This window comes from Pongo pygmaeus, chromosome 13 (assembly GCF_028885625.2).
Source record: "Pongo pygmaeus isolate AG05252 chromosome 13, NHGRI_mPonPyg2-v2.0_pri, whole genome shotgun sequence".
NCBI classification, from domain to species: domain Eukaryota; kingdom Metazoa; phylum Chordata; class Mammalia; order Primates; family Hominidae; genus Pongo; species Pongo pygmaeus.
In genome coordinates, this window is record NC_072386.2 from 38,662,697 (window position 1) to 38,687,046 (window position 24,350).

At 40.2% G+C, this 24,350-nt stretch overlaps 1 protein-coding gene across 7 annotated transcripts in view; it reads right to left on the minus strand.

Annotated features, from left to right (window-relative positions):
- ADAMTSL1 (ADAMTS like 1) overlaps positions 1–24,350 on the minus strand; it is a 443,802-nt gene that overhangs the window by 103,189 nt on the left and 316,263 nt on the right. For all 7 annotated transcript variants that reach the window (XM_063650521.1, XM_054500641.2, XM_063650519.1 and 4 more), the window contains one exon: positions 18,602–18,729. In XM_063650521.1, the coding sequence (XP_063506591.1) occupies positions 18,602–18,729 (128 nt within the window). The remainder of the gene's footprint in view (positions 1–18,601; positions 18,730–24,350) is intronic.

The following is a 24,350-nucleotide window of genomic DNA, read 5'->3' on the forward strand; positions in this document are numbered from 1 at the left end:
AACAAAAGTGCCAAGAACACAGAACAGAGAAAGGACAGTCTCCTCAATAAATGGTGCTGGGAAAACTGAAGCTAGACCCCTAGTTCTTACTACATAAAAATTAAAAATGGATCAAAGATTTAAACATAAGACCCAAAATGATAAAACTACTAGGAAAAAACATAGAGGAAACACTTCATGACATTAGTCTGGGCAGCAATTTTTTGGATAAGATCCCAAAAACATAGGCAACAAAAGCAAAAACAGGATTATGCTTTTGATACCAAGTTGAAGAACTATTTACTTAGATCTAGATCCTGATGATTTTTCCTATTTTTTTCTAAATGTTTTATAGTTTTACATTTTATGTTTCAGTCTGTGATATATTTTGAGTTAATTTTTAGGTAAGATGTGAGAGGTCACATTTAGATAAGAGGTCAAAGCCCATTTATTTTTTGACTATGGATGTCTAATTGCTCTCTCACCACTTATTGAATAGGTTATATTTCCTACATTGAATTGCTTTTGCACTTTTGTCAAAATTAGTTGGGCACAGTTGTGTAGATCTGTTTCTGAGTTCTCTATTCTGTTCCACTGATCTATGTGTCTGTCCCTCTACCAATACCACACAATATTATTTATTGTAGCTATATAACTAATTCTGAAATTAGGTTGGCTGATTTCTCCTGCTTCTTTGCTATTCTAGTTCCTTTGCTTTTTCATATACATTTTAGAATAATCTTCTCTACATGTATAAAATATTAGTAAGATTATGATAGGAATTAGATTAAACATGTATATTAGGAAAGAAATGACAACTTGACTTTGCTGTGTTTTCCAATCCATGATAAATATGTCTATTTATCTTCTTTAATTTAGATCTTCTTTAATTTCTTTCATCAGAGTTTTGTTGTTTCTGAGATACAAGTCCTGTTATATTTTGTTACATTAACCTAATTATTTTGGTTTTCTTTTGATTGTCTATAAAGACAATCATTTCATCTGCAAATAGGGACAAGTTGTATTTCTTTGTTTCCAGTCTCTACGCCTTTTCTTTTCTTTTCTTACATTACTGCACTGGGTAGACGTTCTAGCACTACAATGAATAAGGGTGGTGAAGGTGGGTTTTTCCATGATGTCTAGGTTTCAATTGAAACCTGTATATTTTTCTAGTTATGAGATTTGGATCTTATTTAAACCTTCTGTTTTAGCTGCTTTCTATAAAACCACTCAGGCATGGGAGCAGGGAGATGCTTCCTTGTTACTACCCAGTGCAGGTTAAGTCCAAGTTCTCCACTTGGCCTCTTTTGTTACCCAAGTGTGGGACTCCTCATTACTGCTGGGCAGGAGTGGGAGTTCTGGATCCCCACATAGTCCCCACTACACAGCTGTGGGAGGAGCCTCCTCACCTTGGGCAGGTGGTACAAGTCCTCACTCTCCAGGAGACCTCCTCTACACCACCCCAGTGGGGAGGGGAAGGTGGGCACTGCAGGGTGAAGGTGGATCTCCAGGCTCCCCATGTGGTCTCCACATTACACTCTGGTAGGTGTAATGAACGAGAACTGAAAATCTCTGATACTCCCCTCCATGAGGGTTGGAGGGCACCTCATTTGAGGCTGGCTGGTGGGGAATCTAGGCTCCCTGCTCAGCCTTTGCTGGTGTGGGTAGTGGTGGACACACTGTTTTCGGTGGCATTTGGCTAGCATAGAGTAGAATTTTCTAAAGGTTTTCTGTCTTGCTATGCTTCCCCTTTCCTAGTCCTTTTGTTAGAGAGAGAAGGTTTCTAGCTGGTGGTTTTTTTTTTGGTACTCATTGGTGTTTACCAGTAGCCAGCTTCTTGAGCTCCAAGTTTGTGATTTATGAGGCAAAAAGAAAACCCAACAAATTTACAGTTTGATTTCCAAGGTCTTTGGTCAGTTGGCTTTCTTCCCTTTACTTTTTAGTCTCCTTATGTGTGTTTTATATATAATGTACAGGGCCTTCAGTGGTACTTAGCAGTAAGAATAGGGAAAAGTGTAACTATGCCATCTTTCCAGAAGTCGAAGTCCTGTGTACATTGTGTTTTAATAGGCCTTTATCAGCTGGGAATAAAATACAGCACTTCATGCACATGACTACAAAATACAATGAAAAGACTCATTCATTGAACACCTTGGGGAAATAGGGTCCACATGAGATCATATTCATATAACCAAAGCTTAACCTTTTGTAAGTTAAGTGGATTTAATTTTGTTTTCACCATTTTACAGGCAGGATATTCCACAGTGATATTCACTCTTCTCTGCTTTCATTAAATGTGAAGAAAACCTTAATTCAGAAATGCCCTTTGGAGTCTTATACTTGCTTTTTATATTTTTTGTTTTCTCCCACATCTATTTATCCTGTATTCCTGTTTGTACCGTCCCACAGCCTCATAATAGAAGCTATCCCTCTTTCTTCTTTGCCATTTTATTTGCCTTCTAGGCATAAGCAATTAAGCTTATCAGAACTGTGTTCAACAGCAGAAACTTGAATAATGTTCTGAGAAGCTCACCTTGGAATGCATGCATAGGCTCTATTTTGACTGCTCAGGGGCCTTTTCCCTTATGCAACTTATATTCCATACATTTGAGATTATGTATCATCTGATGAGTGATTTAGTACTATAATGATTGTTGAGAATAGTAAATGCATGGCCACAATGGGAGGAAGCAGTTGGAATGATACTGAATTAGCACTGGTATACATGACCTCACCTCCCTACTCAGAGTTAGAGCTACCCAGCTCTGACTCCAAATCTACCCTACATCTCACCAGCATCTCTGTTGCCATGATCTAATGCTACCATAATCTCTGGCTGGACTAGTATACAGACTAACTGGTCTTCTGACTTTCACTCTTCCCTCACTACAGTTTTATGGCAGCCAGAGTGATCTTGCTAAAACATGAATCAAACCATACAACTTTTCTGCTTAAACTTTCCAGTCCCTTTTCAGTACAATTAAAACAAAACTTCAAGCTCTTTTTCTTTTCTTTTTTTGTTTTTGAGACGGAGTTTCGCTCTTGTTGCCCAGGCTGGAGTGCAATGGGGGGATCTCAGCTCACTGCAACCTCTGCCTCCTGGGTTGAAGTAATTCTCCTGCCTCAGTCTCCCGAGTAGCTCAGATTACAGGCATGCACCACCACACCCAGCTAATTTTGTATTTTTAATAGAGATGGGGTTTCACCATATTGGTCAGGCTGGTCTCGAACTCCTGACCTCAGGTGATCCACCTGCTTTGGCCTCCCAAAGTGCTGGGATTACAGGCATGAGCCACCATGCCTGGCCTCAAGCTCCTTTTCATGACCAACCGTCCCCTGTACATTAAGACCCAGTGGTCTATATCACCTGCCTCACTTAGCCCACACTCCCCATCAATCACAGTGCTCCAGCACACTGGCCTTCCTTTCCTCCAACACAGCAGCACGTCAACCCTGGCCATTCCCTGTCCCTGACATCTTCCACCTACAGACTTCTGCACGGCTCTCTTCTGGTCGTTCAGGTCTCTGTGCAAATAACACCTCCTAGTGAGGCCTTTTCTAACCACTCCATATAAAGCATGCATCCCTATGTGTGGCATGGAGGTGAAGAGATGTATACTTTAGATGGGGACAACTTTACTTTTTTCATAAGCACTAGAACTAACAGAATTTATCTTCTATATTTGTGTATCTCCCCCCAGCCCCTGCTACTTCATTATGTAATTTTGATAACATCAGAGATCACATCTCTCTTGTTGTCTTCTTTATTTCTATCACCTAGGCCTGGCGCCTAGTAGATTCTCAAGAAGTATCTGTTAAATGAAAATATGTGTTTATATGGTGTGCTATATGCATTATCTGGATTTTTTGGATAACAACCCTGAGAGGCAGAAACAACAGTACTATCTTCTACATACACAAAGAACTCAGACTCAGAAAGGCCCCATGGTTTGTCCAAGGCAACAGAACTAGCAAGTTATAGGGCTGAACTGGAGCCCAGATCTTTGACCTAAAGTCTGGTGCTTGCGATAGGTAGTCCCAAATCTTTGTCTGCGGACTGGCTGCCTCAGAATCCCCAGGGCACTTGTTTAAAATATAATCTGTCCTGCTATAATACAAGAGTTGCTCTACTGTGTTATAAAAACAACTGTGCCAATGGGGAAAATGAGGTTAGGGGCAAGAGAGCTTTAGAGTCACAATTACCAAGTTATTTTTCCTATAGGAATTTTAATAATAAAGGTGGTTTTTTATAGCTGCAAGTGTGTAGCTATAAAATTCAAATGTCACTGAATTAAATCCAGCCCTTAATTAATTATATTGAGTTTTTGCTGGAAAGTAATGGCCTTTTTTTCTTGTCAGGAGAAGTACTGTTGTTAGCACAGGCTACTTCTTATACATCCTTATCATTTTCATGATCCATTGTTAAGACAAAGCACAAAGTTATCCAAGTATTTATAATCAATAGAGATTTTAATGAAAATAATGTTGCTTAATCAATTGACCCTCTTACATCTATTAGAAAAACGTTAGCATATATTTTGAGTCCCACTTCAGAACTACTAAATCTGAATCTCAGGTGACAGGGTAGAAGCTGTAATCTCTATTTTAAACAAGTTCCTAGGTGATTCTGTTACGGAGGCAGGTTTGATATTCAATACATTGTACTCTTTTAGTTTTTCTTTAACTGGTTCCTCTTCTTCCTGGTGAGAGATATCTTTTGAAACACCACTAGATCTCTATTACAAGTTTTCAAGCTGGAGCTGTTATTTTAGTGGCCAACTTAAAAAAATCAACATAAGCCTACTTTAGATCACCTGGTTGATCACCTACTAATTGATTACTGCTGTGTGATGACTGCCATGCAATCGCCAGTACCTATGTTTGTGGACATGATTACAATCACATTGGTATTAACTAGTTCTAGTTTAACCACAGAAGTTAACTAAGGAGAAAAAAACAACGATGCAGAGAAGGAGTGAAATGATAAATTATACATTTGTGTTAAGATAACAAAAGCCATGGCACGCTGTACCAAAAGGGCTTTCAGAATAGGAAAAACAGAAAAAGGTGCTGAGAGCTAAATCAGCATTACTGAGCCCTCCACTGCATCAGCCACGCCTCAGCAGTCAGTACTATGTATGCTTTTTTTTTTTTTTTTTTTTTGAGACAGAGTCTCCCTCTGTCGCCCAGGCTGGAGTGCAGTGGTGCGATCTCGGCTCACTGCAAGCTCCGCCTCCCGGGTTCATGCCGTTCTCCTGCCTCAGCCTCCTGAGTAGCTGGGACTACAGGTGCCCGCCACTGCACCCAGCTAATTTTTTGTATTTTTTAGTAGAGACGGGGTTTCACCGTGTTAGCCAGGATGGTCTCGATCTCCTGACCTCGTGATCCACCTGCCTCGGCCTCCCAGAGTGCTGGGATTTCAGGCGTGAGCCACCACACCCGGCCAGTACTATGTATGCTTTGTGAACAGCCTTTTAGTTTTAGCAAGTCAGCATCAGCTCACAGAATAGTGTTAATTTATAGAAATTGATAGGGTTTACATTCTTTCATTTAATCTGTAAATTTGTTTGTGTTATAGCTGAATGAGAGCCATACAAACAGAAGAATATGCCAAGTTTTATATCTGTATAAATTGAAGAAAAAATAAGGAAACAGAAATAAAGGCAAGCGTTTCAATTTCTCAGGCCCAATATGAAAAGTGAAGCCCCTCCAAGATAGTCAGACACAGAAACAGAAGCATTACGAAAATCATTTTTGCATGGTTCCTTCAGACCTCATTGTACCCACAGCACAGCTTTTGGATTATAGTTCCTGTTAGAAGTAATGTAACAGGGGAAATAGAGCCTCACTAGTAAATGAGGGCAGCTCTTACACAAAAGGCGAGCCTGACATATGGCTAAAACTTGTACGTCAACATCCAAGGATGTAAAGCCCATTAAGGAAGGAGCATGACCTTGTGACGCCTTTAAAACAGAAGTGTTCAGCCAACCAGGCACCATCTTGATCCTGAAGGATGAGGACCTCTGGAGAGACAGGCAGGGACAGATGAGTAACCCCTGGAGCAATGCTCAGAAATCCATTCTTGCACATAGTCTGGGCTCTGGCTCAGGTCTCTCTCCTATGTGATTTGGGGTAAAATCAAAATTCAGTGGGAAGAAATCTGAACATATGTGTTTGAAAAATATCTTTGGCCTAATATAAAGGTGATTGAGAGAGAAGCCAGAGGAGATGGAAAGTTTGTCTTTTGAATGAAGCCAAGAGTAGAGAGCATTGTAAGTACTGTTTACTCAGGGCTGAATCCCAGGCCTCTGCTAATAGAAACTTTGTTTAAACTGTCATGCCGCCTTCCATTTTAGAAGCCATGGCAGAGAGTGACTTGCTATCAGCCAAACCCTTTTCCTCTTCTTCCTGTGCACACAGCTAGATAATTTTCCAGCCTTTTTGCAGTTAGCTATGAGCATGGAACTGAGTTCTAGCAGATGGAACATGAACAGATGTGAAGTGTGCCACTTCTTGGCCCAAAGTACAAAAACTCTGTTGTGCAATTCTTTTAGACTTTATGTGAGCAAGAAATAAACTACCATATTTTACCCATCATATATTTATAGGTTTGTTTTTCTGTAACAGTTAGTAAGTGCCATTTAACCCAGGCTTAATGAACATTTGTTGACTCTTTGAATGGATGAATCCAATGGGTCTTCCTTCCATTCCTCTAACATTGTAAGTCACGAATATACTTCAAAATAATTTCCCCTAGTCTTTGCCATCAAAAATGAGTTGTACTTCAAGGACTTAGATTCTCTCTTTGGCTAAGGCAGTTTAGGCTAGGAGATGTGCATGTGTATTCATTCTCAGGGAGAAGAGACACTTGCAGAAGATAAATGGAAATGGGGGCAACAAGAGACACAAGGGCCGCAGGCTGGGCAGATTTGGCACGTTTGGAGATTTCATGACAGCTTCAGAAAGGGCCCACAAACAGCAAATAGGTTTGAGATCCTGAAGCCAAATCTAATGACTGACAGAGTTTTCCTGGAGTACTGTGCAGATACGGATTCCGAGTTACATTCATAAGGGCTGAAGAGGAAAAACACGTGATGAGCTAGTGATGCCTTCAGTGGGCAGGGGCAGGGGCAGGGGCAGGAGAAAGGCTGTCTACAGGTTAGGTGTCCCGGCCTCATCTCTGCATAGTATAGCTAAGTACCCTTAGGCAAGTTATTTAATCTCTGTGCCTCAGTTTTCTACTTCTACAGTGGCTGAGAGGAGTAAGTAAATGGATGCATGCAAAGCTGTAAAAACGGTTTAGCACAGCAGGAAGTTTGAATAAATGCTAGCTATCACCAGCACTATTTCTGCTATAACACAATGGCAAAACTCTATGAGGAGCAGTGCTGGGACCTTCTGATGAATACAGAAAACGCAGAAAGGAAAACGTTAAAGAAAAGAAAGAGGAAGACAGGTAAGAGGAGAGGTAACAAATTTGTTAGAAAGAACTAAACTGCTTCTATTTTGAACAACTCTGAGAATTCCAGTGTATTTAGAAGAAATAATTTAAATACAACAGATTCTTTGTAAACTGGTAACAATATCCGGACAGATGCAGAGAGCTTAAAAGTCACACTATGGCTGGCCTTGTTGAAGATTCCAAAAAGTACCCATTTCTAGAAATGCTAGGAAACAACATATGCCAGATTGACTCCCTGGGTGACCCCCATTAGAGTTCAAGAAAACAGTTGTGATATCCATGGAAGATCCAAATCTCAGTTTTAAACACAAAAAAGACAGTGATGTCTACTAATTAAAATATTTGAGTATACAGCAATATTTGAGTACAGTATAAGGTAATATTTTAGTTTAAAGCAATGAAGTATTATAAATTTAACACATTTTTAATACCCTAAACTGAGTAAATTGTATTTAATCCAGATTTAATCAATGAACAATACCTTATAAAGAGTGAGTATATCAAAGAAATGTCTTAAGAAATGCTAGACTCTGCTTATACTAGAACTGTCATAGGTTTCTCACAAGGATCACTGGAACTAAATCTTCAAATTTTCTCTGAAATGAAAATTTACAGTTGAAGAATTTAAGACTCATGAGTCAAATAAACTTTGAGGGACTAAAATCAGCATGAGCTAGGAAAACCCTTATAAATACCAACAATATCTTATCCATCTGATATTAGTAATAATGGATTCTGAATATTAATGTTCCATTACTATTCCTTGCTGGCCAGAAGCTTTTCTGGATCTCACTACCTGACAATTCCCATAAGAGTTGCTTTGTTACAAATAATAGTTATATTAACATGTAAGATCTTTTCTTAGTCTAGTTTTCCTTCCCAATGTCTTTTGCATTTTATAGTGCAGGAGTTTTTAACTCCTTGCCGACCTTCTTGTAAGGCCTCCTTTACATCTATTTCCGGCCTCCTGAGTCAGCATTTGACCAATAGTCAGCTCTATTTGCCCTGTACCCTTTGTCTTCACCAGTTCTCTGAGACATTTTCCTCTCATTTGTTATTCTTCCAAGACTTCATCACAAAAACTGTACTACTTCTTTGCCATCTAGTCTTCCATTCCCAAAAATACAACAGAGTCAATTTTCAACGTCAGAATTTCAGATAAAGGGAGTTAATAGTTGATAGTCATGGTAGAGAATGTTATCACTCATTATTATATATGCAAGAGATTCATAGAACTCTTGGGTCTAAAAGAGACCCAAGAGAGCAGCTGTTTAAATCCCTCTGTTTATAATCAGGAAAGAGGTTCATAGTCCTAGTCTGCTTCTAAATGTGGCAATGAGGCAAAAACTTTCCCTAGAATCTTACTTATTCTATTATTATAGTAGGCTTCTTAGTAATAGTAAAAAATAATTGTTCCCCTTCCATCTAAATTATTACATGGTTTTTGTTGGAATCATCTAATCAAATAAATTATGATTACCCTTTGAATAACACTCTGACTCCATCTGGAAAGTGAGGTGTAATATATGAGCAGATAACATAGAAAATGGAATACAAACAAGGAGGTATTGGTAGCCTCAAGGCTATATTCAGAGCACAGACATGTTTAGCCCAAACAGGATTTTTAAAAATTTGAATTAGTTCAGTTAAAAATGGTGAGTTAAAAAAAAGTGTTGTTTTTAAACATTTTTTGGTTTGGTGTCTCTAAAATCATGGGAAAGTCTAGCAACATTAAATTTTTATTTTTGGAGGATAACAGTCAGATGAAAATGAGCTGTGCCCTTCAGACAGACAGGTGGGCAGAATAATGACATTCTGAAGATGTTTATGTCATAATCCCTGGAACCTGTGACATGGCTAAGGCAGAATTAACATTGCTAATCAGCTGAACCTAAAATGGGGAGATTATTCTAAGTTATCAAAGTAGGCCCAGTCTAATCATATGAGCTCCTAATATCAGAGTTGGGCAACATGAAAACTCAGCCCTCCATTGCTGGCTGTGAAGATGGAGGAAAGAAACCATGAGCCAAGGAATTCAGTGGCTTCTAGAAGCTGGAAATGGCACTCAGATTACAGCCAGCAAGAAAACGGAGACAAACCTGAGAAAAACAAGCAATGGGGAAAGGATTCCCTATTTAATAAATGGTGCTGGGAAAACTGGCTAGCCATATGTAGAAAGCTGAAACTGGATCCCTTCCTTACACCTTATACAAAAATTAATTCAAGATGGATTAAAGACTTAAACGTTAGACCTAAAACCATAAAAACCCTAGAAGAAAACCTAGGCATTACCATTCAGGACATAGGCATGGGCAAGGACTTCATGTCTAAAACACCAAAAGCAATGGCAACAAAAGCCAAAATTGACAAATGGGATCTAATTAAACTCAAGAGCTTCTGCACAGCAAAAGAAACTACCATCAGAGTGAACAGGCAACCTACAAAATGGGAGAAAATTTTCGCAACCTACTCATCTGACAAAGGGCTAATATCCAGAATCTACAATGAACTCCAACAAATTGACAAGAAAAAAACAAACAACCCCATCAAAAAGTGGGCGAAGGACACGAACAGACACTTCTCAAAAGAAGACATTTATGCAGCCAAAAGACACATGAAAAAATGCTCACCATCACTGGCCATCAGAGAAATGCAAATCAAAACCACAATGAGATACCATCTCACACCAGTTAGAATGGCAATCATTAAAAAGTCAGGAAACAACAGGTGCTGGAGAGGATGTGGAGAAATAGGAACACTTTTACACTGTTGGTGGGACTGTAAACTAGTTCAACCATTGTGGAAGTCAGTGTGGCGAATCCTCAGGGATCTAGAACTAGAAGTACCATTTGACCCAGCCATCCCATTACTGGGTATATACCCAAAGGACTATAAATCATGCTGCTATAAAGACACATGCACACATATGTTTACTGTGGCACTATTCACAATAGCAAAGACTTGGAACCAACCCAAATGTCCAACAATGATAGACTGGATTAAGAAAATGTGGCACATATACACCATGGAATACTATGCAGCCATAAAAAAAATGATGAGTTCATGTCCTTTGTAGGGACATGGATGAAATTGGAAATCATCATTCTCAGTAAACTATCGCAAGGACAAAAAACCAAACACTGCACATTCTCACTCATAGGTGGGAATTGAACAATGAGAACACGTGGACACAGGAAGGGGAACATCACACTTGGGACTGTTGTGGGGTGGGGGGAGGGGGGAGGGATAGCATTAGGAGATATACCTAATGCTAAATGACGAGTTAATGGGTGCAGCACACCAGCATGGCACCTGTATACATATGTAACTAACCTGCACATTGTGCACATGTACCCTAAAACTTAAAGTATAATAATAATAAAATAAAAAATAAAAAAATAGAAAACAGAGACCATAGACCTAGGTTGCACAGAACTAAATTCTGCCAACAACTCAAATGGAGAGGAAAAGGATTCTCTTTTAGAGCCTTCGGAAAGGGATAAAGCCTGTTGACATCTTGGTGAGACTGTATTAGACTTCTGACCTACAGAACTGTAAGGTATTTGTATTGCTTTAAGTCTCTAAGTATGTGGTTATTTGTCATGGCAGCAACAGAAAATATGCAGGCCATATACACCTTCTACATCACCAAAGTTATCACCACAACAAAGAAGACATAAATGACTCATAAACACATAAGATGCCTGACATCATTAGTCAATATTAAAACGTAATTTAAATCACAATAAAGTACTACTTCACACTCATGAGGTTGGCTGTAATAAAAACGATAGATGAAAACAACTGTTCGTGAGACTATGGAGAAACTGAACTATCCTACATTGCTGGTGGAAATGTAAAATGGTGCAGTCTCTTTGAAACACAGTTGGCACTTTCTTCAATAGTAAACATAAATGCGCCAAACAACTCAGAAATTTCACTCCTAGGTGTGTATAACCAAGAGAAATAAAAAATATGTCCACGTAAAAACGTGTATGTGAATCTTCATAGCGGCTTTATTCATAATAGCCAAAAAGTAGAAACATCCCAAATGCCCATCACCAGATGAATGGAGAAATAAAATGTGGTCTATTTTATACAATGGAATATTATTCTACCATAAATAAGAATAATGCTACAACATGGATAAATCTTGAAAACATTATGCTAAGTGAAATAAGAAATAAAGAACCATATACTGTATGATTCTATTTATACAAAATATCAAGATTAGGTAGATTTATGGAGATTTAAAGTATATTAGTGGTTGCATAGGGCTGAAAGAAATGGGAGGATTAGGGAGTAGTAGCTAAGAGTGTGGAGTTTATTTTAGGGATAATAAAAATGTTCTAAAATTGAATGTGGTGATGGATGCACAACTCCTGTTTTTTTTATTTTTGGAGACAGGGTCTTACTCTGGCACTCAGGCTGGAGTGCAGTGGTATTGGCTCACTGCAGCCTCAACCTCCTAGGCTCAAGCAATCCTGCCTCAGCCTCCCATGTAGCTGGGACCACAGGTATGTGCCACCACACCCATCTTGATTTTTATTTTTATTTTTGTAGAGATGGGATTTCTCTCTGTTTCCCAGGCTTGTCTTGAATTCCTGGGGATCAAGTGATTCTTCCACCTCAGCCTCCCAAAGTGCTGTGATTACAGGCATGAGTCACTGTGCCCGGCTACAACTCTGAATATATGAAAAGCTGTTGAATTGTATACTTTAAGTGGGTGAGTTGTATGGTATGTTAATTATGCCTTGATAAAGCTGTTAAAAGTAAAGAACCCATTATTAGGTATATACCCAGAGGAATATAAAATCATTCTATCATAAAGGCACATGCACACAAATGTTCACTGCAGCACTCTTCACAATAGCAAAGACATGGAGCCAACCTAAATGCCAATCAATGACAGATTGGCTAAAGAAAACATGGTATATATACATCATGGAATACTATGCAGCCATAAAAAGGAACAATCATCATGTCTTTTGCAGGAACGTGGATGGAGCTGGAGGCAAACTAATACAGGAACAGAAAACCAAGTACTACATGTTCTCACTTATAAGTGGGAGCTAAATGATGAGAATTCATGAACACAAAGAAGCGGGAACAACAGACACTGGGGCTTACTTGAGGGTGGAGAGTGGGAGGAGAGAGAGGAGCAGAAAAAATAGCTATTGGGTACTAGGCTGAGTACCTGGGTGATGAAATAATCTGTACAACAAATCCCCATAACGTGAGTTTACCTGTATAAAAAACCTGGGGATTCAACCCCCAAACCTAGAAGTTAAAAAAAGGTAAAGAACTTTATAGTAATGGTTACATAACTATATAAGTTTGCTAAATAAATCTCTAAATTGCACATTCACAAAGAATTTTATGATATGTACATTATATCTCAATAAAGCTGAAAAAATAGTTTTAACCTGATTTTGCCTGTTTTTGTTTTTTTAGGGTCAACATTGTGACAACTAATTAATTGCCTTGCATAAAAGATGAGAAGGAATTACAATTTTTGTGCCCTTGAAATTCTGTTTAGTTGGCATGCCTTCAGCATAAATATTACAGGGCCCTTAGCACTTGAGGAAGTAGGTAGGGCTTAGACTGCCTTTTCCCGGACCTTCCCAGGCTGCATGACTTCCTTCTCATATCCTTGTTTCCAATACCATTCTCTTTCAATATTTAGATATTTTTTTGCCAATGTCAGTGGGTCAGGTTGCTCAGATTACTACCATTACCTCTTCTAATTATTTAATTGATGTTGATGGCTTCTAAGTAGAATAAGGCCAGAAGTGGTTCTGCCACAAATTCTTTGCATGTTCCACTACAGAGTCCTAGCCAAGGGACCCCATACTTAGTACAGCCATGTGATGCTGCAGCCTCCCTAGAAACCACTAACCAAGGATGTGGTATATCCCACCACCTGTCCAACCACCATCCTTCCTGCATTCCATTGAATAGACGTTGGAATTGCTTTTTTGAGATCGAGATGTGCCAACTTGGACCATTTGTACTTTCTTTTTTATTTCCTCTAGTCAACTGGAGAGCTCAGTGAGATTCTCTTGCTATACTCTCATCAGTTTTAAGTAAGTTCTATAAAAGCTTGGGGTCTTTGGTGGGCATTCTCTACATCTGTACTTACTGAGAAAAACTTAAGGGCCTTAGCTATTCAGTATTCTATCAGATATTGAAATCTCCTTGATGGCAGCTTAGATCAGTCAGTGGCTATTACCATGTGGCCCAGAGAACAGTCAAACCTGTCCACTTTTCCTTTTTTTTTTTTTTTTTTGAGATGGAGTTTTCCTCTTGTTGCCCAGGCTGGAGTACAGTGGCATGGTCTTGGCTCACTGTAACCTCTACCTCCCGGGTTCAAGCAATTCTCCTGCCTCAGCCTTCTGAGTAGCTGGGATTACAGATGCTCGCCACCACACACGGCTAATATTTATATTTTTAGATATTAAAATATAGATAGTAGAGATGGGGTTTTGCCATGTTGGCCAGGCTGGTCTCGAACTCCTGACTTCAGGCAATCTGCCCGCCTCAGCCTCCCAAAGTGCTGGGATTACAGGCATGAGCCACCGCGCCTGGACCACTTTTCCTTTTGATCTAGTGCATGGGAGCAAATCTTCCTTTGTTAGCCTTTGTATTGTTGACTAGGTCCTCTGTGAGCCTAACACTTTATGAAGCAAAACCCTCCTTTGTTAACAGAACTGCTGGGTGAAAAATTCAGAAATGTTAATTTGAAGTGACTTACATTATGGTAAGCTTACACAATCACTTGCCTTTTATTGTAGCTACTAAATCATGATGGGGAGGGACAGAGGAAGAAGAATTTTAAAAAACGATTGCCTTTTATTTTTATTTTCCCAGTGAGGTTTCTGTGATCTCTTTATTAGACACAATGTGTATCAGCTATTCAACTCATAAAGAGCTAAAAAACATGCTAGGAAAGGAGAAATATTTTCTGTCTCTCCCTTCCTGTGAAAATGTCAGATGAGCTCATCTGTGTTCTCTCCTTTCAATGAAAGATACACTCATCCCTCAGCCCTCATCTTATTCTCATTTCCCATTGATGATGTCAGGCAGGCCTTACAGTATCTCTTTTGTGATCTTATAAAATCAATAACAACCAAAAATGTTTCCCTTTTGTCGATGACCTCACCAATGGTCTATACCTGGAGAGGCCCTTATCTGCATTGGTAAGTACAGCTAAACTCCACGGATCCAGACTGAAGCAATTTACCAGGAAACTACTTCCTTTCCTTTAAAACTTTGCCTAGGCCATTCAGATTTGGAAGATTTCTGAGCAAGATGGCTGAGTGCTGAATTTAATAGCCAAGATGATTCTCCAATCTCTGTGCTTATATCTGCACACATCAGAGACCCTCCTTTACCTAGCCCTGTTTATTCCTGAACACAAAGTAATTAATACTTCAAAGTGTTAGGTATGTGACATTTTGGTGACATTCCTATAATCTCCTCCCTGCAATCCTCCCCTCCTAAGCTACTTTCATCTACACTTGGAGCAGTGAAACAGGCATCCAGCTAAGTGAATTTAGAGAGAGGAATTTTGTGCCATTTGGTCTGAATGGCTGTGAATTCCCTGGGCTGTTCCAGGGAGGTAGGGAGGGAAATACTGGCCATCTCCATGCTGAGAGACACTTGCAAGGTACTCCCAAATCCCTGAGACTTAAAGATAAAATCAGCACATAATGGAAGAGTTTAGAGAGGAGCAAAAGGCACAAAAGACAGTATTTTATAGGCCAAACAGGGCAGAGCAAGGAAGGTTTGGCTGTATTCTATGTCTAAAACTAAATGGTGTTTACATGTTCAAAGAAAACTTGTATACAGAATAAGAAGTAGAACTGAAATGAATCTGAGAGGCAGAATTGGCAAGACACTGGATCCACGGGATGGGGCAAACTTAACGGCAGGCATCTTGCTGTGGGCCAGGGAGAGCCCATTAGGCCTCTCTCTCTGTGGCCCATGTGAAATATTCATCACAAGCCATCTCCCTTGCTCTGAATCCAGGCACCCCAAGTGCTTTCCAGATGGCTAATCTAGCTTCCCTATTTGACACTGAGAGATTGAGAGAGCTGCTCTACAAAGGGTTTGTGAGCATCCTGGTCCCTGAAAAAGAGTCTCTCCCATTGTAAACATAAGTTGGCTTTTGTTGTATGCATTATTCTCTCAATCATAATAGCTAACAAATATTGAGTACCTGCTACACGCCAGCCACACTTATAAACATTTTTTATGAATGATTGCATTTAATCTCCATGAGAACTTTCTGAGTCAGGTACTGTTATTAGCACCATTTTCCAGATGAAGAAATTGAGTCAGTGAGCATAAAGACATTGCTCAAGGTTACACTTAGGAAGTGACAGAGCCAGGATACAGACCTAGACCCTAAGGCTCCGGAGCCCATGATTTTAACTGCCATGCTATGCCTGCTTTTGTGAATCATTATGAACAAATTTCCCCGCAACTGGTCAATGCAGGCACACTGGCAACACAGAAGTCCATACTTTCCTTACAAAATCATGGGGACACTTGATTATCTTGAGGCTCAAAGTCTTTTTTTTTTCCTCTTTGGCCTACATTAATACTAAAGTCCAGGAAAAAACCCCTGCAGTTTCCATAAAAACACAGTAGTGCTGAGATTCATCGTGAGGATTTGACTGCAACTGAACTGAATCAGTTTCTAAGTTCGTACTTGAAAAATCTCAGTGTTAAGACTCATACTGAAAGATACATAGAAGCAGAGTTGGGATAATGGTTTGCACATCTTAGAATTGTTTTCAGGTTGTTTCACTTTAGAAGAGCTAGAGAAAGAAAGGAGGCTTACATTTATTGAGTGTGAACAATGTGCCTGGCATTGGGTTAAGTGCTTTTTCACACGTGCAATCTTACTTAACCTCACAACAACCCTGTAAAATAATGTTCGTTTAATTTTTACAGATGAGAACAGAGACTCAATGAGGTTATATACTTTGTCCAAGATCACACAGCTAATAAGGAGTATAAGTGGCAATAAAACTTAGAAATGCCTAATACTCATTCACCCCCACCCCTCCAATTTAATTTATGTTCAGATTATATCTTATAACCTACTAAGCAGGATCTCCATGCATACATTTGAAGTAAATTGCAACTTTCTCCCAATTCTAGGTAGCCAGGTATCCATCGCTTGCCTTCACTCCTCTGTAAGCATCAGGGAGCACAAAACACAGGTTTTATTTATTGCTGTAGGTTCCACAATATGTGGCAGAGGGTGTGCTCACAACAGGAGCTGGTGAACCACCCAACACTGTGAGCGTAGACATTGGCACAGGTGTGGATGATAAACTCAGGTAAGGGTACAAATACAGTCTTAAGGCAATGTACATTTTGAGCCTTTGTTTTTAGAGGGACTGCTTGATAGATTTTCCAGCAGACCTATACAAACCCTAGCAGCTAAGGTGCAAGGATGCAGCTCCCTATGCCCTAGGTGTGGTGTCTGTAGTCATACTTCACCAGGCAGCCCCTCTTCTCCCCTTCCCTGGTGCCTCTTTGGCCGCTCTGTCTCTCTTCCCTGGCTTTGAACTTGTTGGCAGCCTCCAATAACCCCTCTTTAAAGAGCTGAAGGCAAGCCTGATGTTACAATTGCCTTGCTTAATTCCAGACAGGTTTCTATTAATCGTATTAAATTCGGGTGAACAAAGGGTATTTAGTCTGTGATAGAGCTGAACCGTATCTGGATTAATATAAACAAGAGAATTAATCCTGCAAGAGCCACTATCTGCCAGCAACTGGAAAGATGTCAGCAGTGCCCTTGCTAAAGCAGGTTGGAGGGCGGATGGCAGGAGAGATTTAACAAGATTGGTGCTGAGCATCTGGACTCTGTATAAAGAGGGGAATAAAGATTGCAACTGGAATACATTAGAAGAAAAGCAAATGTTTTATTCACAAAAAATAGGCATTAATAATATCAGTCTTTAATCCGGCCCAGGGCTCCTTAACTTGCCTTCTTCATTGTTGACTTTGATCTTCCCCGCAAAGCCTCCTGCTAAGGGTCCCTTCCCAGATCAGCCTGAAGTCATGGGGGCAGAAATACTGTTGCTAAACAGATATGCAAGGGGGTAGCATGTGTGACTGGAGTACAGTATGACAACATAATCCTGGCAGGGACAGATGAAGTCAGTGTGGGTTGATGTTGGCTTTTCTAGCATCTACTGAATCATCTGATGAGAGCAGCAATTGAAAAGAATAAATACAAACACATGCGACACAGCCACAAAGACTGGATGGCCCAGATCTGAGAGGAAGGATCCTATTTTCTCAGATCAGTGGGGAAGTAGGAAGAACAATGAGCTGGGAGTTAGGAGACTCCAGTTCCCTTCTTTCCCCGCCACTAGCAGAGCAGCTGTGTGACCTCGGGTTGCCTGGCCTCTGAGAAACAAGTGCCTTGGTCCAGCTGGTATCTAAGTTCTCTTTCAGTTTCAAAGGCATGGGTTTGTCCTATGCAAAGAGGTTTTATAAAAGCTCTACATGTCTTTTACTACAAGACCACAACTTTGGGAGACACTGTACTCTGAGTTGCAATGTTCTTAAGTTACCATGTGCAGAATGTATTGTCTAACTTCAATGGATAAAGGGGAAGTGTTGGCAGTGCATTAGAGCAAGAGGATGAAATAAAGCAGAATCAGAGAGAAGTTCTGGGGAACACTCCTGCTTCAAGCCATGACCACAGAATTCCAATTATTTATGGGTTGTAGTCTTTCTTGCAACAGGTGGAACAAGGAGATGACAGGATCCAAAAGAGTCTTCAATGATCATAATTCACAATTCATGTTCCAACATGCTACTTATTTGCACACATCACCTTTGCTCACATTATTCTTTCTGCATGAAATATCCCTGTCTCTTATCAAAATTCCACTCATTGCAACTCTAAGACCTCCTGGCAGGAATGTACTGTCCTTGCATACTATTTGGTTAGCAGTTATAGCACTTCATTCTACCTCATACTACACTGCTGTTGTAATTATAGATTACAAACTCCCTGAAGATGGGATCTGGGTCTCCTTTATCTATGCATCTCTGGGCCTGTTTGACACACTATAGGCACTCATTCAATAAAGGTTTATGAAATGAACAGAACAGGGATTTTCGGGTTACCTGCTAATGTGACGGCAATGGAGACAGAGTCGTATCCCAAGGCATTGGTGGCATTGCAAGTGTAGAAACCCACATCTGCTTCCACTGGTGCCAAGATCTGTAAGGAATCATCTGGCTGTAGAAGAATCCTGGAGCAACACAAAAGAAATATAGACCTGGTCAAGTCCGTTGACTCCTTTTTGGCATTCAATATTGGTAAGGCAGGAAGGAATCTCAGGATGTATGCAGAACCCTGTTTTAACAACAGAGACAAACCAGCTACAAGGTCAATCAAGAACCTGTGCTCTCTTGCCTCTTTGATTAATGTGACTGTGGTAGTGATCTCAAATAAGGAGGTTTCTCATTGCTTTTGCAGCCTGTGGATTACTTGATCTAAATGCTACCAGCTGGACCAGACAACATATGTGCACCAAATACATATAACACACACAGGTGTCCGGGGGAAGGGGGGATGCTAGAACAAATGGTACAGATAGATTTGGGGAAGGCTCATTAAGGAAAAAGCAAAGTTACAAAAGAGAAGTGGAGCTTGGTTGGATGGTTGAAAGAACGTAGGGCTTCCAGAGATGAAGACAGACATCTTGGCCAGACACCATGGCTCATGCCTGTAATCCCAGCACTTTGGGAGGCCGAGGCAGGCAAATCACCTGAGGCCAGGAGTTCAAGACCAGCCTGGCCAACACGGCAAAGCTCCATCTCTACTAAAACTACAAAAATAGTAAAATTATCTGGGCATGGGGGTGTATGCCTATAATCCCAGCTACTTGGGAGGCTGAGGTGAGAGAATCACTTGAACGTGGGGGGCAGAGGTTGTAGTGAGCTGAGCTTGCCCCATTGTACTCCAGCTTGGGACACAGAGCATGACTCTGTCTCAAAAACAAACAAACAAAAAAAACAACAAAAAACAACCTGACAGACATCCGTTCAGGTTTTCAGGTAGAAGAGAAAAAGCCAAGAATTGCATATTGAGAGGATCTTACACATATATTTGAAGGAAATTCTGTGTCACAGCCCCTGTGTAGTCATATATACATCTATTATCTTTATTTAGCTGTAAATATTATGGGGCACAAAACTCAGGTTTTTTTTTTTTTTTTTTTTTTTTTTAAGACAGGGTCTTGCTCTGTCACCCAGGAGTGTGGAGGCACAAACACAGCTCACTGCAGTCTCGCACTCCTGGGCTCAAGCAGTCCTCCCACCTCTGCCTCCTGTGTAGCTGAGACCACAGGGATACACTACCATTCCCAGCTAATTTTTAAATTTTGTGTAGAGATAGGGTCTTGCCAAGTTGCCCAGGCTGGTCTTGAACTCCTGGGCTTATGTGATCCTCTTCAGGTCTTATTTATTGCTTTTGTTTTCCCCACTACTACAGGGGACTCTCTGTAGAGTAGGTTCCCAGTAGAATAAAGTCAAAACTTGCCCTTCAAGGTCATGGAGAGAAAATTCCAGAATAATCACAGTCTACTTCAGACTTTTTTTTTTTAATCTGAAAAGACTTAAAAGAATCAAACCGTGAGTGCCTACAGTGAGCTTCAAACCCACTCCACCCAAGTCTGTTTTTTCTTTTCTAGATTTATGCCATTTCTAGAAAGTACCTGCAACATCATGGCAGCTTAATTAATGACTAACGATTACTTGAACCTGATGTCTTGGTGACTTAGTAAGGCTGGCTGATAACTGGAATGTGTATGTGGAGGAGGGAATCTAGAAGGGTTGGGGGGACAGTGGAGAAGCTCAGAGATCCGGTGCCTAGACCTGACAGGTACTTTAGGTTGACAGTTTATTTGATAGCACAGAAATGGCTCAGTAGCCAGTTTTGGGGATCCTGAAGCCAGTCATTTCTAGCTTTGTGATTTATTAACCTCCCTAGTTTCAAAAGCTTCAAAAAACTTTTCACCCAATATTATGCTAGCATCCATCCCTAGGACGTAAGCAGTTAATAGGGGCTGTTTTTCAAGAAAGTGAGAGGGTGGGGAAACAACAGAAAGGTGGGGAGAACTCATTAAGACTCTGTGGTAAGATTAAGCCTGGAAGTCAGATCCGCTCCAGCAACACTCTCCCACTATACAATTCTTTCCTCACTATTTCCCTTGCCGGGTCTCTCCAGGCTGTATGACATTTGCAGTTCAGCACCCCTTCTAATCAGCTGTCAATTATTCTGAGATGGGTGACCAGTCTGGCAGTGAATGAGATCTCCTCAGCTCAGCTTTTGGCCTTGGGCCTATTGCATTGCTTATTCTTACCTCCTGTCAGAGGAAAGGCAGGAAGTAGAAGTAAGGCTTCCATCAATCGAGTTATATATGGGCAGCTCTAGTAAAATGGGGAAGGAAATAGACACCTTAGTTAAAGGGAAGTTTCTGAATGATTTGTGCTTGATTTAGTGCTATTCCAGATCATCACCACTATTACTGGAGACACTCAAGTTTTGCGGCATTGAACTAGAGCTGAAACATTGTGAGGGATGAAAGGAAGCCTCTGAGAGCTTGTGATATAGCTCATCCACCCATTCATTCACTGAGAGATTGTGTTATGGCTCATCCACCCGTTCATTCACTCATCCATCAAACATTAGGTGCTTTTTTCTCAAGGTCAAACAATTACATGTTAGTTTATTTCAAAGAAGCTAATAAGAGAAAGATGACTATACAATTTACTTATCTTTGGTAAACCATACAATATTTTAGATCATAGTATGACTGTTTCCTGAAGGAATCTTATCAGATGCAACATAATGTAATATCATTGCTAAGTCCCTTCAGGTGTTCAAGCTGTTTTAGATTAGAAAATTAAAAATCAACTTTATGATTTAAAGCTTTATGATGTCCCAGGAATATTTATGCTTTCACAAAAATTCTAAATAATAATGAAAGCAGGCTTAGTCAAGTTTCAATAGAACTGAAAATGATGGAACTCAGTAGATCACTTTTCAATTTCACCACATGGCAAAGGTAGAAATTAAAATATGCTAAGTTCCCAAACCCATTAGGGTAGTTGGCTCCCTGACACTGGAAACATCTCTCTTGTCCCTACAGAAAAGGGTTCTTGGACACTCGCAGCAGGAGGCTAGAAGATAGTTCTTCTGAACTTTGTTTTGGTCCTACTACGATTTAAGTAATGGCCATTGGCAAATCTCATTATCTTCCTCTATTTCAGTTTACCAACTTCTAAAATCCAGTTGAAGTATGTTTTCCTGCTCATCAGAGGGAATTGTTAAACTGGGGTATATAAGGAATTTCTAGATCCTCTTTTGGCATTTCCAACAACTCTTTTCTCGGTAATGCTGCACACTCTGAATGGCAAATTAACCGTGAGGGAGGAGGGAGGATGAGGAAATTGTGAGGAAGGAGTGAGAGGGTCACATGATATTGGCAACTTATTAGATCTCCATATTAGAATCTTTTTTTTTTTTTTTTGCATACAACTACTGCACCTGTCTGATTTCAGGCAGAGGATGTAACCCTCTCCTACCCTGGCCCATTTATTTTTAGGTGGGGGTTAGTTTTTATAGTTACACTGGTTTCTCCAGGCACTAAGTAAGCCACCATGCTTTCTGCCCGTGTCTGAAGCCTGGAAAAGAATTCCTACAAGGCTGATGAAAGGAAGGGAGGTGATCCATCACAGGGGGCACAGTGGTAAGGATTGGAACTAGAATAGGAGTAGCGGCAATGGAAAGGGTGACGGGTAGATCATGAGATTTAGCATTTGTATAGTCTATTATTCCATAAACAATGTATACATAGATAGAGAAACTGTAGTATTTACTTTCATAAAAACAGTCTTAAATATTATCTTAAGACAAAATCTACATGGGAGAAAGCCTGAATTTCTCACTTACTGTGTATACTTATAAAAGTCACTTATATTTATAAAATGGAACTGTCTAGCTGAAGGGTACATAGTTATTTGGGGGCAGAGTCAGGATTTGAAGTAGAATCTCTTGTTTTTGGTCCAGCACTTTTTTTTTTTCCACCCTATAATCCCTTTGGGACCACCATAAGACTCAACTGTTTAGTCATGCTTTCTTCTTGTAATTAGAAAGCTGCCCACAGTGTGTTCTTTGTACATTTGGCCCATTTGGATGTTATTTCCCTTTCTCTTAAAATCCACTAAGACATAAGTCCTTTCAGGGATAGGGGAGGATTTGACTCCTGTTATTATGCATACAATATGCCCATAAAATTGGTAGATGAAGGCTTGAAGGCTGCCACTAGGCAGAGCAGTAGTTCTGGAGGGGGGCCCCATGCAGGGCTCTCTGGGAAGCACCCCCAGGCAAAGGAAAGGGCTTGCTGCAGAGAGGGAGGCTTGCTTCAGTTTACCTAGCCTGGCGACTAGAGAGAAAGATTCCTGGAAAAAAACATTTTCTTTGTATTTCAGTAGTCTACTCTATTAATTTAGCTTAATTCGCTAGTAGCTGATTTCTGTCAGCTTATATTTAGTTTCCAAATTTGATAGGCTTGCTTTAGAATGAGCAGGCAGAGAAACATAGGGCTGCTTTCTGAACAAAACCAATAGGATTCCTTTGGAGCTGTTTTGGAATTTATGGAATCAGAGGGTGTGGGGACATAGAATGGGTGCAATTAAGACCTACACAGCAAGTGGTACTGTGGTCATGCTAGGTATATCAATACTCCCTGACTTCCTCCCAGACCTGTACCACACTTTTTATTTTTCTAGCCTAAAATTTATTACTTTACTTATTTGACCCTACTTCTAGCCAGAAAATGAAGGAGGAGTTTTGTTTTTCTGGGGGCCTTTATTTGGAAGCTTCTATGTGACAATATGCCTTCACAAGCATGCTACAAATTAAGGACCAGCTGAGAGGGTGCAAGAAATTGTTTTAGTACATAAGTAAAAATCCTTGTCATGCATGAGAATAAGATATGGACAAAATGCTCACAGGCCATTTCTACCAAGTACAATCTCTTTCAGGCTAAATTATCTCCTCTGCATTTGGAATGTGTAGTGCTTAAGGGCTCTTATTTGAAATAAAGGCAGCTCCAGGTGTATAAAGGAAAGTCTCTGGAAGTTCTGTGAGTAGGGTGGCATCATGGGGTCCTCTGGATCTTTGGCTCAACTGTGAACACCACTGTCTTGCGTGAACCTACTTCTTAAATTGATCTCCATGCCCAGCTATGAGGAGCTGCCTTGTGGAGGGGAAGACTTCCCAAATTGGAGCCAAGAGACTCGGACTCCAGTCTAGAGTCATGTGGTGGCCTCAGGCAAGTCATTCGACTGTGTGAGCCTTTAAGTTTCTTCTATAAATTGAGGTTAATACTGACCTCACAGTGTTCTTGTGAAGATCTCATAGAAGAGTATATAGACTCATTCTTACTGTTTTCCAAGTAAAAAGTTCTCAGTTTAAACACCAGATAAAGCTAATAACTGATTTTTTTTTTTGATGGTACACATAACCTAAGTAACCTTCTTGGAATTTCTAGTTGTCGACAAAATATTCAGGTTCTGGGTAGAGAAATGCCCATCTACTACCTGGGATATGTTATTGTGCCACCTCAGGCCTCTCATTTTGACTGGTATACTTTCCTAAACCTATTTTAGGCCTCAACACAGGACTGGAAGCTAGAAATTGTGGGTGTATCCTTTTTCTGTAGAACAGTAGCTTCCTCTTCTTTTCAAACTTATCTGCCCCACATCCCAATACAAACTTGTCACTCTAGTCAAGATGGCCTCTTTGACTCTCCTTGTCATTAGCTTGGGGCTAAAGACAGGCTCCTCCTCCTCCCCCTCCCTT